General features: G+C 38.6%; 1 protein-coding gene across 2 annotated transcripts in view; it reads left to right on the forward strand.

Annotated features, from left to right (window-relative positions):
- LOC131065754 (uncharacterized) overlaps positions 1-12,452 on the forward strand; it is an 84,739-nt gene that overhangs the window by 15,403 nt on the left and 56,884 nt on the right. For both annotated transcript variants that reach the window (XM_058000384.1, XM_058000385.1), the window contains exons 2-5: positions 10,760-10,939; positions 11,096-11,174; positions 11,305-11,412; positions 12,202-12,286. In XM_058000384.1, coding sequence (XP_057856367.1) covers positions 10,760-10,939; positions 11,096-11,174; positions 11,305-11,412; positions 12,202-12,286 — 452 coding nt within the window. The remainder of the gene's footprint in view (positions 1-10,759; positions 10,940-11,095; positions 11,175-11,304; positions 11,413-12,201; positions 12,287-12,452) is intronic.

Here is a 12,452-nt window from a genome sequence, read left to right on the forward strand (position 1 = left end):
CCATAAAACAATCGAAGGCAAAATCTTCCATATGGCAGCAAAAATAGAAGACTTGCCCAAAACAGGCCAAGATTCCAGCCAGTCGCTCAAATTCCCTGCTATTGGACCCTTCCAATTCAGTCTCTGTAACCCAAAACACCACGCTTCCTGGGCGAAATCGCAATTAAGCAGAAGGTGGTCCACATCTTCCTCCGCCTTTTCACAGAGCACACAGCGGAATGGACCAGCAAACCCCATTTTCCTTAGACGGTCTCTTGAAAGAATCCGCCTATTCCCAGCTAACCAGGAGAAGGCACCCGCCTTCAATAAAACAAACATTGTTCCAGCAAACCTTAGCTTCCCATTCCTTCGTCCTGCCTTCAACCTCCCAAAGAGAAAACCCCACCTTCACAGAGTAACTGCCACTCTTGGCACCACACCAAACTATCTCATCCTCCTCCCTCGAGCACGAAACCTCTCTACTTTTCAGGATCTTCCTCAGCAACTGTTCATCCGCCTCCCCCAAATTTAACTCCCGGGGATCCTTCCAGTTCCAACGCTGTCCCAACATAGGCATTTCTGGTGACAAAAAATCGGACACCTTTGAACCCCACTCCTAAACAGTCTTTGTCACAATTCGCTAGGAGGCCAGAGACTCTAGTGATGTATGTCCGTCCTAGGAATCCTGCTAGAAACACGCCTTTCGCCCATCTCCAATCCGCCAAGAAAGATGATTCGTGATCAGGCTCCTACAACTCACCAAAAAATTCCACAAAGCAGAACCTCTCGGAGGATCTTCAACCGTTAGGATCCTTTCCTTTTCCCCACTATCCAAGTATTTAGCTTGTAAAATTCTGACCCACCTCTGCTCCGACTTACTGTACATTTGCCACACCAACTTAGCCCCCATAGCCTCGTTGATAAGTCTCCAATCACGGAGCCCCGCACCTCCTCCTCCTTTGGGTTTACAAACCTTGTCCCATGCCATGAGCGGGATTTTGTCCCGTTCCTGATTTCCATCCCACAAAAACTTTCTCATCTTCTGCTGCATATTCTTGATGACTGAGCCCGGAAGTTTAAAATAGGCCATAGGGAAGATAGGCATAGCCGACACAACTATCTTCAGCATCAGAAGACGACCAACTAAAGATAGCCACTTGCTCTTCTAGCCCTCCATCTTTGCTTTGCAACCATGAAGCAAACCTTTCCAGATATCCGTCTTACCAGCTCCAGCAAAGAGCGGCATACCAAGGAACTTCCCAGGAAGCTGACCAATCTTAATCCCAAACAATCTGGCAATTGCTCTTTGAGTCCCAACTTCAATGTTGAAGAAAAAGATCTCCGATTTCAGCCAATTAATTTCTTGACCAGTAGCCCAACTAAATCTATCCAACACTTTCTTCATAACCGAAGCTTCATGCATTGATGCCACACCGAAAAGACAAGTATCATCAGCAAACTGAGAATGAGTTGTGGAATCCACCCCACGAGCAATCTCAATGCCTTTCCACATCCCTTGAAATCTCTTATGAGCAATCGACCGACCAAGAACTTCTGCCAACAAAATAAAGAGAAAGGGGGATATTGGATCCCCTTGCCGAATGCCCCGTGAGGTGGAAAAGAAACCTTGAGGACTGCCATTTACTAAAACCGATGCTGAGAACTACATAATCATGCTGGAAATCCACTTAATCCAAGCCTTACAAAACCCGAACCTTGCTAGCACAGCCACCAGGAAAGACCTATCAACTCTATCGTAGGCTTTCCGAATATCTAGTTTTAGGATCATTCTTCTTTGTCTACTCTTCATGGCTGTGTGGATTGCCTCATGGGCCACAATAACCCCATCCACAATGTTCCTTCCTGGGGTAAAACCGCTCTGTTCACAAGATATCAACTTATCTAAAATTAACTTGAGCCTATTAGCAGCAACTTTTGTAATGATTTTGTAGATGGTGTTGCACAACGAAATAGGACGAAACTCCTCCATCCCCTCCGGCTTGGCTTTCTTGGGAATAAGCGCCACAAGAGTACAATTGAATTCCTTCAAAATAAAACCCCTTGACCTTGACTTTTCAACCACATCTACCAACTCCCCACCAAGCACATCCCAAAAGAATTGGAAAAAGAACGCCTGAAACCCATCTGGGCCTGGTGCTTTCTCCCCACCTAACCCAAAAACAATAGATTTTATTTCCTTCATCGAGACTGGTTCCTCAAGCATATTATTATCACCCTTAGACACTAAGGGAGGAATTAACTCCAAAAGCTCGGCCTGCAAGCCCTTCTGACCAGCCCCATTCCTCCTCCAAAGATTTTCAAAGAAGTCAACAGCCTCCTTATTGATGCGGTCTGAGTCCTCAGTGATCATTCCATCCGCAAGTCGCAAGGAGAGGATTCTATTGAGGCTTCTCCTTGCTTTCACCGAACTATGAAAGAATTCGTGTTTCTATCACCGGCTTTAAGCCAGTTCTCTCGCGATTTTTGTTTCCAGTAAATCTCCTCCCTTTGCAATACTTCTCCATATTTACTAAGCAGATCTTTCTCCGTGAGATAATCCACTTCATCCATCCCTTCTGCCAAGACTTTCGCATTCATAGCCCCCAAAATCCCCTTCAATCCTTCTCTTTTCATCGAAGATATTGCCAAACACCTCCCTGTTCCAAGATTTCAATTTCTGTTTCACAAAACTAAGCTTCTTGAAGAACTGAAAGGCCAAGAAACCTTCCACCACCGGCGCCTCCTTCCACCAGCCAACTACACGATCTCTAAAACCCGGCTCCCTTAACGACATCTTTTCCACCTTGAAAGGACACCGAAGCGGAACTTCGTCTTTTTGCACAACCAAAGAGACCGGGAAGTGGTCCGATCCTGAAATTGCTAAAACTTCTGCCTCAAAGACCAAGGGGGCCAAGTTCCAATCCCCTGCAAGGAAGAATCTATCTAGTTTCTCCGCAATGTTGGAAAAACCCCTTCGTCTATTAGACCAAGTAAAATTCCCACCTTTAGTAGCCACTTCAAACAGGGCGTTAGAATTCACAAAAGACTGAAAGTCCGATTGCGTCCTGCACATCCTTCCCACCCCTCCACGCTTATCTGAGAAAGAAAGAGTGGCGTTGAAATCCCCAGCAACAATAGCTAAAGTTGGCCTCACCTCCGTTAAAAGCTTTGTAATATCCTCCCATAGCCGACACTTATCCACAGCCAAAGTGGGCCCATAGACATTGATAAGAAAACAGGAAAAGTTCATGATCTTCGAGTTCACCTTTACCATCTGTAAATGTTTAGAGCATGAGACTACATCCACCTGAACAGCCAATGGATTCCACAAAATGCCAAGCCCACCTGAGGCCCCCTCTGATTCCACAAAAGATCCAGACCACCTCTACCTTACACCAAAAACTCTAGCTGCATCATCTCGTCCTAACTTAGTTTCCTGAATGCAAATAACTTCCGGCTTAGCCTGATCAAATCCTCTTTTGATCAGACGTCTCTTGTCAGGGGCTGCAGACTTTCCATGTTAGGAACTTCATTGCTGTCCAGGAGAGAACAGGTCTCTCCCGGATCTAAGTAGTCTTGTTTGGCCCTTCATGTTGCCTGCTTCCTCAAGCAACTTCTGCCCGTTTTTCCTTCCTCTCAAATTCCCTTTGGGCTTAGAGGGATTTGATTTGGTCTGTTTAATGGTCCTAACCTCTGTCTCCCCTATCTCAGCAGACAATCCCAACGAATCATCGCTCAGACCATCTTCCTCTTCAGACTCCAACTCTGTTGATAAGCCATTATCCATCTTGCCTGGAGACATGTGGATGTCCTTGAAGCTGATTGCTTCTCTCTCCACACTCCCTACTATGACGTCTGAATTCTCCAAAGACTTTACATTCAATCCCTTCCCTAGGCCCTCCAGCCCAGTCTCAGAAGTATAGTAAAACCTGTGCTGAGATGGGATCCCCCCACCTACTGCACAGTCATTAGTATAAGGCCCATGAACAACCTCCGCTGTCGCTCCTTCTAAATGGAGGCAAGCTCCCCCACAACTTCTGCTAATATCTTGTCGCACATGCTCCCCATCCGGACATCCTGATTGATTCTGAGGACGATCCACAGAAAACTCACCCAAACCACTGAGCACAACCGCAGTAGCCTTATCTCCAGTCGGACTAGAGACCTTTAGCAACACTTCCTGAGCAGGGCAAGAATCTACTGGTACTTTCACCCCCCTTGGAACTTCAGAACTGTGAAGAAAATCCCCGTCCATTGAAACCACCGGGTCAGAGCTCAGGTTGCCCTCTGTGTGGCCAGACATCTGCTTAGACACCGCCAACCTTGCTAACAATTGCTCCTCCAAAGCTCGGTCTGCCTTTCCTTTCCCCTTCTGTCCTGACTTACAATCACGGTCCTCATGACCCTATTCTTTGCAGGATTTACACTTAACCATGATTTCTTCAACTTCAATTTCTTGCCTCCATAAACCCTCTGGCGATCTAATCTCAACGGCCTTCGGGAGCCCTGGATGTGGTTTCCACAAGACACAAATTTGGGCATACATGCATGAATTCAGCTTGTCAACCGCTTCATCCGACTTGATGAATCTCCCTAGTTTATCACCAATATTCTTAAAAACTTCCTCCTTCCAGTATTCATGCGGGAGATTATAAAGTCTAATCCAAACAGGAATCTCCTCTACGGTGGCTTGTCGAGGGTCAAAATTAGGGGTCCAGTCCTTAATGTAAAACCCTACTCCTGACATCAAAAAAGGCCCAGAGTCCATCAAAGCAATCTTCTCCTCAACTGTCCCAGCTATGATAAGGAAAAACCCATTTGTTAGAGTTTTGATCTCAAAGTGACTCCCCCATTCTTCGTTGACCCAGTTCCTTACCCTAGGAAAGGCCGGCCAATCACCTCCCCACTTCATGAAGAAAGCTCTGTCTCGCAAGACTTGTGCCGATTCCTTCCAAGCCTCCGAGTCAATGCAGATGCTGACTGATCTCTTATCAGATGTTACCGGTCTCCCACTAGTGGTAAGGTCTTTTGGAGGTACCAGAAATTTCTTCCTCAATCTTTCGTCCGACTGCTGCTTGCTCCATTTCGGGAAGTTCAGATATCGCGAATGCCCCCATTTGGTTTTGTCTTTCTCAAAAGGGGATCTGGTTTTCCCGCAACTTAACCCCTCCCTTCTCCTCCGACCCGTGTCCTGCCATTGCCACTGGTTTGAGCGCGGTGGGTACCAAGGCCGCTGGTTTTCCCTCCGTCTGGGGCCATTTTCCCATCCTCACGTCCGGAAATCGCCTCCGCCTGTAAACCCTAGCTTCCTCCTGTGCTCCGCCATAGGAGCATCAATAAAATTAAGTGGTTAATGTTAATAAGATACTATATAATAACAAGATATTATAAATGTAAACGAGATATCATAATATTAATCATTATCAATATTATAAATATTAATCATTATCAATATTATAAATATTAATCATTATTAATATTATAAATATTAATAAGTTTGAACAAGACTAAAGTCAAAAGCCAAGCATTGTTTAATACCACGATTTGTTAATAACAAATCGTTGAAGAAAAGTCACGATTTACTTTATACTCATATTGACTGCAATATTAATATGAATAGCCACGGTTAGAAAGTCATGGGCTTAGACTTTGAAAAGCCACGATGAAACTTAGACTTTGAAAAGTCATGATGGAACTTAAACATTATGAAGCTACAGTGGAACAAATAGCTTTTAAGTGCCACAAATTAATGAATATGACTTTTCAGAAAAAGACGTATTGTTCCATGTAGGTGTATGAATGCATAAAGTAGTTTTAAAGATGGGGGGAATGCGGAGATTACAAGGAGATGGCAAGGAGACAGAAAAAGAAAGAAGCACGTAAACAGTGACTTCGTTCTGGTCTCACGGGTATGTAGAATATTACCCAGCATTAGTAACTACAATAGCAAATATAATAATATTTTTGTATTTTTCAGTATTTGTATAATTTTAAGATTATGATATACATTATATATATATATAAATGGAACAGTGAGTAATCTGTATGAAGTTAAAGGAGAATATAAATACTGATCATATATACAGTAAATATATATATATATATCAAAGAACAAGTTTACGATTTAAATTAAATCAAATATTAAATAAGAGTTAATCCATGGTTCAAGAATAAATAGATAATAAGATAAACAAATAAATTGATAATTTCTGAAACATAATTAAGAATGACTTTAAACCGTCTAAATCATAATCAGTTCTGTATTTTCTATTCCCCAAGGGAGATGGGTGCTGCTAGGGAAGGGCGGAGTAAAACCATCCGATAGAAAGCCCCAAGGGTGAAAGATTCCTCCAGAAATCTAGGCTTCAGGCCCCAAGGGTGAATGGACTGAGTTCGGTAATCTGGGCTACCTTAAAGAGGTGGTGTCAAGCGCCCTAGGCAGCCAAAACCTCTTCTGGGAATGGGGTCAGATTGGTTTGGATTTAGGCATGGTTTTAATGGCATCATAAGTTATATTATAGAGAATTAGTTAGTTATGCTTAAGTAATCATGATAGAAGGTAGTAACATAGATGTTGCTCTTGGGAATTGACAGCCTACAAATAGGGGACATTACAATTTACAACAAGAAGTGAGTATTTTAACCCACATTAAAACACACAAATAGAAAGAAAGACTATAAGATGCTCACATTTAAAGTCTTCCAAGGTTTTGAACCAATCAAAATGAGTCTTCAAGCAATCACAAACACATCACACCATTAAAATAAAGAATAACAATGGGAGTTCATTTCTTTTAAGGGCTATAGCACAAAGAGAAGCTCCAAATAACTCTTCTCTGTTATAACATAAAATGGGCATACGTGCAAGAACAAGCCATTTCTCACAAGGGGTATTGATTTTACTTCAATCTAAAGCTCCCAAAATAATGTGAAACTTCAATAATTCTAATTTGCTTTCAAAATAAAGTACTCCCAAGCTCTCCCTTAAAATCTCTACCAAAGTCGGCGTGAAAAACTACTGACAAAATCCATAAACCAAACATAAATAGAGGTGCTGCCATGTTACCCTATCCCAAGTGATAATGTGGTGCCACATATTATTTACCAAGTCCTAGAAATCTAGTTACTGCACTTGTCTATTCCCAAGGATGTGATCTTACATGGGTGAGGATTTTCTCACACGTGTGAACTCACTTTGCCATAAGTGGGAGTGAAGATGGTCAAATCTGTCACTTGAATTGTGGGGAGGGCTTTTGAGAGAAAGGTCTCTTACACCTTTCCATTCTGGTGGAAGGCCTTTCCACACCTTCTTCAGAGGACTCTTGACCTTCTAGAAGTCCATCAAGTGCTCAAACCTAAGACACTAAAAAGACTGTCATTTTGGCCCCTTAAAAGTTTTCAAAAGTATTCCATCCAAATTTTAACCAAGGGAGGTGACCTTTAGGTGTCCCCCCAAAGTCAACACATTCCTTGCTCAAATCCAGTATGCGAAAAAGACTGCATCATTTCGGCCCCTTAAAAGTTCTCAAAAATATTCCATCCAAATTTTAACCAAGGGAAGTGACCTTTAGGTGTCTCCCCAAAATAAACACATTCCATACTAACTAAAACATGACTACAACATTTAAATAAAAAAGTTCAAGACATAAAATGAGAAGTGGGTTTAGGTAAAGAAGAATAACATGGGGGTCCTAAATGCACATGTAAAACCACTGCAACATTGGTTTAATTTGATGACAACACCCTCTCAACCCATGTTGAGGAGGTGGAGCACCCTCTTGATCCCTTGTTTTTCCAACCTATTTCTTTCGCACTCACTAAAACATTAAAGACATTCATAGAAAATCATAGCAAATGCATTGTATCTCCAGTTCAGTTAGGTACATGATGAAATTGCATCCAATTCTATATTTGTCATTATTCAATTTCCACATATACATTACATCACTAGTTATTAATTTGTCATCTAGCACACTATTATATCATCTATATTTTCATAGCGCTACTATGAATATAGACCAAAATCATTGCCATCATATCTACTTAATTAACACACCTATTCATTTCAACAATTTAACTGTTACCATTGTTTCATCAAATTAAGTAATTGTAAGTGGGCAGACATTAAGCAGTTCCAATAATTAAACAGCCTAAGACACAGTCTATGCATCATATCATTGACTTCAATCTAACATTATAATTGAATTTTTTAATTATCCAAACTTTTAGTCTAGATACTCACCTGCAAGCACACATTGTGAATTAGGTATAAAGACAAATTATTTGCATCACAAAATGATCAAAGAATTGCAATACAAGGAATTCACCTCAAAAAGTGATGCAATAACCACAATCTAATCATGATAAGTTATTCTCCATTTTCAAACCAATTTATTTTCACGATGCAACTATTCTATTGCTACAATAGGCAGCATCAAACATTTCGATCACAATTACATGTCTGCAAGTTTTCTATCTATAGCTTGTGCAAACCACAAGTGTGTCGAAAAGTAACTCTAGGGATCTGTACCTTGACAGTACATGACCACAACAATTTTTATTTAGACCAGCAATTGAAGGAAAACATTTCAGGAACCTCATACATATACATGTCAAATTCACATGGTGAGTCACTGAATTGAAATTTCAATCATTTCATAAAATGGAATTGTGACCTACTGCTAATTTAGCGAAGATCGAACTTGCAAGTATTCATGAACATAATTAACATCACAAGGTTATGAAAATCATTACACTAAAAGTAAGCCAACTTGAGAGTCGCAATATATATATTATTTTCCAGATACATTGTAGCTAAGCAAAATAATGGGTTGAAAGAATGCAACAGGGTTTGTGAGGTGGGTGGGCCTTACAGGAGTAATACAGAAAATCTGAGAAATTCAGGTCTGTTTCAATCATTATTCATTCCAGACCAAATATGAGAATTGATTAGCAATGCCTATTCCCAATCAAATATGAGAATCCACTAGAATTGATTTTATTGCTGGCTTAACACAGATATGATGAACACAATCTATTATTGTTGTGGTTGGTTATTGACCGTTTCATTCTACTGCATGTCACAAGCATTTAAAAAGCTTCAGCAAGTATTGACAATGCCAGAATCCAATGTTTATGAGTAACATTTAGGAATTAGTGTAAATAATGCCTCAATCTCATGTACTGGTTGAAATAGTGATTGATAACAACTGTCTACAAGGATACTTGAAGAATTAATTTTGCAGATCTTTAATCTAATGGGCAAAATGGTTGCATCTACTGGAGAGTGACTACAATATGGCATATCATACAGCTAGACAATCTCATCACAATTTTTAAGGCTTCTGTAGTTAAGAGCCTCTGTGTTTGAGTAAATTGGTCCATCAAAGACACCCAAGCAACAGCTCTCTGTGGATAGATGGGATGATTTCTCAATAGGACTACTAGTGAATAGGAAGCACCAGGATTGGGTCTTCTTTATGGTTTTGCCGAATTTCAGCCATGGAGTTTGAAATTCTGTGAACTCCAAAATGTGAATAAAAATTTGTTGAAATTTGCTCTATATTCGTAGAAGATAAGGGCATTGTTTTTTTTAAAAATAATTTATAAAAACGTTTTTTAGCGTTTTTCAGGTTGAGCAACGTGATTGTGTTCATGCACTAAAGATTTTTTAATGCTTTCAATGTCAAACTGCGTGAATGTGCATATTTACCGCTGACCAGGATGGAGTTTCATTTAGTGCTTTACAATGTTGAAAAACGGGACCGAAACCCATACTTCAGCAGCCAAAACCTTAAAAAAAAATTAGCGCGTGGAAATAGGGTCGCCAATTATAGAAATAGAACAAACTTTTATGCTTTGCAGTTGGAGAAGGGTCGGCTTCTCTTTATACTTTTATTATTTAGATTTAAAGTTTAACTTTGTTTTTATTTTAAATTTTAATTTTTTAACATAAAATTTAATATCTTATTATTTTATGTTTTAAATCATGTAGATTTGTTATTTTATTTGCCTTTTTATTAAATATGTTAAAGTTTAATATTTCAAATAATAATATATTTAGTCTTTAGTATATAAAATTTGACACAGTTATTATTTATATATTAACAATATTTAAATTGAATTTTAAAATGTTATAATATAAATATGTTTTAAAATTTATTATAATGTATTTAAATTTAACATAATATTATTTTATTTTTTATGGATTTATTATTTATATTGAAAAAATATCAAATTTATATAAGATGAATTTAATGACGAATTTTTTTCCGAATTTTTTGGCCGAGCTGAACTTCATCCAAATGTCATTGTTGTCGAACATGAATTCAAACTCGAACCTTGTGACATAGCTTATAACTATAAGCAAAAGCCTTGATATCCTGGGCTCTGCAAGATATTTTGTCCTGAGTGGGGGAAGATTCCTTATATCCTTAACAATAACACCATGAAATTGAGTATAGAACACCTCTCATGTACCGCACTTGAAGAAGGTTGTCAGTCAAAATGTCAAAGATTCAAATGCCTTGCCAGCTCTAATTGATGAAGGCCATATTATTGTGTTTTCAGAATCTAGTATGAATACTGTTTTGCATCTGGCTTGTGCTTGAATCTCCAAGCATGGATGAATTGAATTTTCCATGAGCAAGAGACCTTGGTGTCGTAGATAAATAATGATCATTGATTTTGTTTTCTCTGTGTAATTATACTTGATTAAATTCTCATTTTTGATGTCAGATCTTGCCATTGAACTTCGTTACCCCTCTTATTGCTTCTACAGGTATCAAGAAACAAAGAGAAAAGTAAAGAACAGTTAAACACCTCATCCAACAGCCCTGGGCCTGATGGATCTGAGGTAGTATATGTGAAGGACAATGTATCAATTCATCCCACTCAGTATGCCTTTGAACGGATAAATGGTCGGCTGCGTCTTATTAAACAAGGCTCTTCACTGTTCATGGTATCTTATAGCTTGCTGAATGCATAGAATATGCTTCTGATCCATTCTTCTCAATTAGGCGGTTGCATGTGAAAAATTCTTTGCTTAATAGGATATTCCTTCTGATGTTTATAGAATAAAATTCTTACCTATGCTTTTTATATTTATTTATGGCAGACTTGGATTCCTTATAAACAGAGTACATCTGTAAGGGATGGCATGGCTCGTATGTTAAACAGTAAGACTACTGAGAAAGGTAGGATTAAATGTTTGCAATTGTCAGTTGTTGGGACAAGGTTTTGGAATCAAATTTGTACAGTTATTTTTGATATTTTAGCATAGTCAAATGATCCTATTTCTAAAATCTATTATACTGAAATGTGCAGATAGAAACCTGTATACTATAAGGGCTGTGCCACTGGCAGAAGTTAAGTCTATCCGTCGGCATACTCCACCTCTAGGATGGCAGTATATTATTGTCGTTCTTATATCTGGTAGGGTACATGGCATATCTCTCCTTTGGAAAAAAATATTGTTGACTTCAAATGTTCATTGAGGATGATTTGATTTTTGATGTCCAACACATTCTTTGAAACATATGCAGATTTTTTAGTTAGTGAATGCCATTTAATACAATATGATAAACATCTAATTCATAAACATAAATGAACTTTTCATGGTTTTGCCTTGTTATTTTGTTATTTGTGTAGATTTTGGAAGAATATGTTTGCATTAAAGTGCAACTTATAAAAATGTATGCATGCATTTTGTTCATTTTAAATGAACTTTTCATGGTTTTGCCTTGTTATTTTGTTATTTGTGTAGATTTTGGAAGAATATGTTTGCATTAAAGTGCAACTTATAAAAATGTATGCATGCATTTTGTTCATTAAAAAATGTTTTTTGAAGTTCAAAACTGTAAGTAGTAGATAAAAATTCCTAGAATTTATAATTCTGAAAGGTGTATAATGAAATATGAATAACTGGTAAGGTTGTTACATGTAGTTGCCTGCTACATGATTTAGTTCACCATATGAATTTTGAAGCAAACACGTGCCTTGAATATTGATTACAATAAATTCTAAAATACTTGCCTAGTTGGCAAAATGCTGATTTTTTGCATTATGAATGTAATAAATTTTACTATTTGAAGTCGGCATATTATAAATGGAAAGGTTTATAATGAAAATTCTCAGTTGTTTATCATGTATTTTGTAAGTTATTTGTATCAGTGTATCCAAACTAGAGGGAGAAATTGACATTTTAGTGTATCGTGTTTTCAGGACTTGCATTTCCACCATTGTATTTTTACAATGGGGGCGTCCGAGAGTTTCTTGCCACATTAAAGGAGCATGTTTTTCTCGTCAGGTTACTTCTGAATTCTTCAACCTTTTTCTTATTCTGAAGTGTTAATGTCTAAAACAGTTTTGAGCCATGTCTGAAATCATTAGAACCTGTGCATGTGAAATTGTGTTATTTTCAATTTTGTTAAGTTAGGCTACTGCGTTTCAATTTCCACTTTGTGTGGTTGGGG

This window comes from Cryptomeria japonica, chromosome 7 (genome assembly GCF_030272615.1).
Source record: "Cryptomeria japonica chromosome 7, Sugi_1.0, whole genome shotgun sequence".
Lineage (NCBI taxonomy): Eukaryota > Viridiplantae > Streptophyta > Pinopsida > Cupressales > Cupressaceae > Cryptomeria > Cryptomeria japonica.